Source organism: Arachis ipaensis, chromosome B06, assembly GCF_000816755.2.
Source record: "Arachis ipaensis cultivar K30076 chromosome B06, Araip1.1, whole genome shotgun sequence".
NCBI lineage: Eukaryota > Viridiplantae > Streptophyta > Magnoliopsida > Fabales > Fabaceae > Arachis > Arachis ipaensis.
Genome location: NC_029790.2, coordinates 103,347,733 through 103,353,732, shown reverse-complemented (window position 1 = coordinate 103,353,732; position 6,000 = coordinate 103,347,733). Strand labels below are relative to the sequence as shown.

The 6,000-nt window shown below is 36.8% G+C and overlaps 1 protein-coding gene across 1 annotated transcript in view; it reads left to right on the top strand.

Annotated features, from left to right (window-relative positions):
- Nucleotides 1,051-6,000, top strand: part of LOC107647123 (protein FAR1-RELATED SEQUENCE 5-like) — a 42,424-nt gene continuing 37,474 nt past the window's right edge. Inside the window, exons 1-4 of the mRNA XM_016351245.1 lie at nucleotides 1,051-1,539; nucleotides 1,654-2,099; nucleotides 2,187-2,349; nucleotides 2,869-3,015. Coding sequence (XP_016206731.1) covers nucleotides 1,051-1,539; nucleotides 1,654-2,099; nucleotides 2,187-2,349; nucleotides 2,869-3,015 — 1,245 coding nt within the window. The remainder of the gene's footprint in view (nucleotides 1,540-1,653; nucleotides 2,100-2,186; nucleotides 2,350-2,868; nucleotides 3,016-6,000) is intronic.

Sequence of the window (6,000 nt, the reverse complement as noted above, 5' to 3'; positions counted from 1 at the left end):
TAATACACACCCACTTTCTTATCAGCAGGTTAGTATTATGTACATTAAAATTGTACTTTCATGGATATTTTGATATTTTGGAAACCATGAGAGTAGACTGTTAATTATTTTTTTTATTATGCATATATCAATTTTATAGATAAAGATGATGTTCCTAGCTATATAGATAAAGATGATGCTCCTAGCTAATAAGTCATATCAATTTTATTTGAATCTGTTGTATTCTTATTTTCAAAAGAAAGACCATAGAAAGTTAATAAGTCAGAGAATTTTTTTTGTAACTCTTGGTTGTCATATAAATAACATTCTTATGCACTAATAGCTCTTAGGTTTCATAGAATTTGATTGACTAATAATTTTAATCATAAAAAATTGAGTTCATTTTGATTATTCCATTCTCCTAGCATTTATTTAGTAGCTAACATGTTAAAATTTTAAGTTCAGTCATGGAGAATGATGGCAAAGAGTCATATAAGGATGGTGATCAATCTGAGGATTTAAGTGTTGAGTATGAGTGCAGTTCCGATGAAAGTGATGATATGGTGGATGTAACTGTAGATGAAGCAGAGGCAGATATAATTAATGTTGATGATTTTGAAAAGTTGATAACTGATTTGACCATTGAAGACATATGGGGATTGGTGTTTGATACAGAATCTCAAGTTTGTAAATTTTATGCGAAATATGCCAAGTGCTATGGATTTGTGTCCCGAAAAGACTTGAAGACGGTGGATGCTAACGACAATATTAATACAAGACAATTAGTTTGTAATAAAGCAGAAGAAATAAAGACATTGGAAGCACCTTAAAAGGGATAATCTGCAAAGGGAGCATAGGGCAATTACTCGTATCAACTGCAAGGCGAAGATTCGTTTCATTCGTCACTATAGAACGGATAAGTGGAAAGTCAGTGTCTTTGAGAGTGAACACAATCATCCACTGTGTCCACCTAAGTACAGAAATCTTATTGTCGCGAATTGTGGGCTTAATGACGCCGATAAAACATAAGCAGACAGCTTGCGAGTATGTGGTGTTAAAACTTGCCATATAATGGGTTACATGGTTTTTCAAAAAGGTGGATACGATAAAGTGGGTTTTACCAGCAAAGACCTACATAATCACATTAGTAAGACTAGGCATGGCAAAGTGAAAGACGGTGATGCATTTGCTGCGTTGGCCTATCTGTTGTCCAAGGTAGACAGTGACCCGTTATTTCTAGGAAAGTTCACCTTAAAAGATGGTAGGTTGGATAATTTGGTGTGGGCTAATGGAGCAAGTGTTGTTGATTACGAATGTTTTGGCGATGTACTCACTTTTGACACCACTTATAAGAAAAATGTCTACAACAAGCCCTTAGTCATATTTTCAGGGACCAACCACCATGGCCAAACAACTATCTTTGGATGCGCCCTGCTCTCAGATGAAAGGGCTAAAACTTTCAAGTGGGCACTGAAGGAATTTTTGAAAATCATGGCAAGAAAACTACCCGGAGGCGTTATGACAGACGGAGACCGTGCTATGAGAGAGGCTATCTTAGAAGTATTTCCTTGCATACCACACCGCCTTTGTGCATGGCATCTCCATTGTAATACGGTACAGAATATAAAAAATAAGCATTTTTTGGATGATTTTAATGTATTATTGTATGGGCAGTATACTGTACAAATATTTGAAGAGAGATGGAGCGAGATCATATCCAAATATGGACTTATCGAGAATGAATGGGTCCAGGGCATTTATAATGACAAAATGAAGTGGGCTACCGCATATTTGAGGGAGCACCTCTTTGGCCGCATAAGAACTACATCACAGTGTGAGGGAATTCATTCATTATTGAAGAACTATGTTGACAGTAAAACCAGTCTCCTTGAATTCATGCATAAATTCAGTGAAGTACTAAGGCATTACCGAAACAACCATCTTACTACTGACTTTGATACCTTTTATAAGTTTGCTGTTTTGACTACATGCTTAAAAAGTTTTGAGAAACAAGCTGCTGAACTTTATACTAGAAATATTTTCAAACTTGTGAAAGATAAGATAGAAGCAACAAGTGCCTTAAATGTGACTGAATGCCCAAACAGTGGAAACATTGTTGAGTACAACACGAGTGAGTATTTTAATTAACAATGGCTATTTAAAGTATCTTACGATAAAGACAAGGGCTTATTTGCGTGTGAGTGCAGACTATTTGAGGCTTGTGGATTACCGTGCTCCCACATCTTTGGGGTCTTGAAACATCGCAATGCAAAATGCGTCCCTACATCTCTTATCTTGAAAAGATGGACAAGAGATGCAAAGAGTGATTTTATATGCTCAATTGGGGAGCAAGACTCCGCTAATGATATAGTGCACACACTTAGATGCGGTGCAATGGCATCAATTTGTTGGAAGCTTTGTGATTATTGTTATTGTTATTGTGCACGAGAAATACCACATCGGTTGGGGAGGGAAACGAAGCATGCCTTATAAGGGTGTAGATACCTCTCCCTAGTATGACGCGTTTTGACGAGTGAGTGTGGGGGGCTTCGGCTATCATCCCTATCGTCAAAGACCAAACCGTGAGGCCTTGTGTGCCAAAGCGGACAATATAGTGCTAGCGGGTGGTCTGGGCTGTTACAAATGGTATCAGAGCCGGAGCCCAGATCAATGTGCCAGCGAGGGCGTTGGGCTCCCTTAGGGGGTGGATTGTAGAGTCCCACATCGATTGGGGAGGGGAACGAAGCATGCCTTATAAGGGTGTGGATACCTCTCCCTAGTATGACGCATTTTGACGAGTGAGTGTGGGAGGCTTCGGCTATCATCCCTATCGTCAAAGGCAAAATCGTGAGGCCCTGTGTGCCAAAGCGGACAATATCGTGCTAGCAGGTGGTCTGGGCTGTTACACAAAATAAAAGTGATACACAAGCGAGGCTTTCCCCCACGTCAGCGCTAATAGGTGATCCAGTTGTTGTGAAGTCAAAAGGGCTCCAAGAAAGGTTCCAAAAGGCCAAAAGAGGCGAAGATATTCACATTGTAAGTCAAGCAGGCATTTCAGTAGGACAGGTCCATTACTCATCAAGGAGGACTCACCCGCCGAATACTCAAATACTGAAGATGAACTAATGGTATTAATAGAATGCCTTTTTAATTAGTTACTTTATGCTTACCTATTATTTTAGTGTCTTTCGCAGAACTATTAAATAATGCTAAATTTTGAGCAATTTTTTCTATTTTTAGCAAGTTAAAGAATGTGATGCCAATAAACAGACTCTCTCTCAGGACAAAAAATCAAAAGAAAATACACCCGTGCACAATAACAATAACTTTAAAGTAAGCACTTGTCTATGTTATACCATGTATCAAATTTATCGTCATTTCGATTCAAATTTGCAACATATTATTCTAGTAGTGCTGATGCGTGGCGGATGTCGGCCGATTAAGAAATCAATATAGGAAATACGTTGCGAGTATAGCTCTTAACCAGCAAAAATCTGCTTCATCAATTTAAAAAAGTTGTCACAAAAGTTTAGAATAAAAATACTGGGAGTATGAGTTCCAGGTCGTCTCCCAACGAGTTGACAAAAGGGTGCTATCTTATTAATCAGGAGTTTTCTGGGTAATTTTGAGTTTGGGCAATGGGCAAATAAATAATTATAAATTAAAGCAGTGAAAATTAAAAGAGATTTATAATATTCAAAATAAAAGACCTTGACTGGGGAAATGATTAATTGGAAGTTCTATTCTTGTTGGAATTCTCTCAAGTGTAGTGTAAAGAGGTTGTTATTTTCACTTAGTTAACCCTTACTAAATAAAGAAAAGTCAAGTGATTGAGCTAACTCTTATTCGCAAATCCTAGTCCTCTCCCTTGGGAAGGTCTAGCATTAGTAAATACAGAATTAGCCAACAACTTCCAATTTAACTAATCACTTGAGCATTCTAACTCAAGTGTCTCCTTTTAATCAACCCCCATGTCAAGTTGGGAATCTACTCCATTGACATGAGAATTACTTGCATAGAATTAAATAAGGAATAAAAGGAAGACATGATAGACAATAACTATGATTCAATTAAAAGTAAAAGTAATCCTTTGCATTAATAAATTCTAAAAATAATCCAATTGTAACTCTAAACAAGAATTAAGAATATGGAATAATAAAGGAGTAAGAAAACAAACTAGAATAGTATCTTCAATGGAGGTGATGACTCTTCAATATCCAAAGCAAAAGCAATAAACTATGAAACTATGAATGTAAAAAAAAACCTAGAGAAAAATAATTTCTCTCCAGATTCAGATCTAAAAACTAAAACTATGCTAATGAGAATGTGTGTTGAGTCTCTGCATGTTTCCTGGCTCTAGTCTATGTTTCTGGGCCGGAAACTGGGTCAAAACTCGGCCCGAAATTGCCCCTAGCATTTTCTGTTATTTCTGCAGATCGCGCATGTCACGCGTACGCGTCAGTCACGCGTGTGCGTCACTGGTCGTTTTGGCATGTCACGCGTACGCGTCAGTCACGAGTGCGCATCTTTGTGCAAACTCCAATCCACACGTATGCGTCAGGCAAGCGCACGCGTCACTGCAAATTTCTCCATATCGCGCGCTCGCGTGAGCCATGCGTGCGCGTGGATGCTCGCTGGTTATCTCCTTAGTGTCTTGTGTTCCTTCCATTTTTGCAAGCTTCCTCTCTATTATCTAAGTCATTCCTGCCCTATAAAGCCTGAAACACTTAACACATAGATCACAGCATCGAATGGTATAAAGGAGAATTAAAATAGACAGATTAAAGATTCTAGGAAGCAAGTTTTTCAACCATAGAATAACACTAGGAAGGAATTGTAAAATCATGCAAATCATATGAATAAGTGGGCAAAGACTTGATGAAACCACTCAATTGAACACAAGATAAACCATAAAATAGTGGTTTATCAACCTCCCCACACTTAAACATTAGTATGTCCTCATGCTTAGCTCAAGGAGATAAAATAAATGAGTAGGGAAAAGTAAGACTCATGCAATGTAATGCAACCTATGCATTAATGCAACTATATGCTAAGATGATTTTGCCTACTTGGTTAAAAGAAAATAAGTTTTCCAAGACAAATATAAATCAAATTCCACTAATTAAAATCATACAGTAAAGACAAGTAAACTTGTAAGAAGACAGCTCATGAAAGCAGGGAACATAGAGTCAAGCATTGAACCCTCACTGATGGTGTATATGCACTCTAATCACTCAAGTGTATAGGGTAATCCACTTTAGTCTTCTCTAGTCATGCTTTCTAAACTTTGTTCTTCACCTAACCAATCAACAAGTATTTAATGTACCAATACAAACATCATGAGGTCTTTTCAAGGTTGTAATAGGGCTAAGATAAAGGTGATGGTATATATATGGCTAAGTGAGCTATGAATTGAATCCTTGATCAACCTAAGCTTTCACCTATACACACACTATATACTTTTTAAATTCATGCCTAGCTACCCAAAATTCCCACTTTTGTATTACATACTCATGCATCAACTTTTCTTTTAATTTGTATCATATATGCATTGATCTTTTTCTTTAACTTAACATTGGGGTAATTTTGTCCCTTTATTTATTTATTTAATCATTGAATATTTTTTTATTTTTTAAGGAAATATAAAAATAAACATAACATATCAATGCACATGGATTTGTTTAATTTTTTTTTCTGGTCTCACATGAGTAGGTACCCAAATTTCTAATATTTTATCATGACACATTCCCTATTAACCCATGTTCTCACAATTTTCCCACACTTAATTGACATACAATCTCTATCTTAAGCTAACCAAAGATTCAATTTGGGGTATTTAATTATTTTTTCGCTTAAGGCTAGTGATGTGGTAAAATATAGAACAAATGGGGATTAAAAAGGCTCAAAGTGGCTAACAAAGGTAATTGAAAGGGTAGGCTATTTGGGATAAGTGAGCTAATAATCAAATAATGGCCTCAATCATATGCATGCATATAACACATTAAACATCGGATATATAGG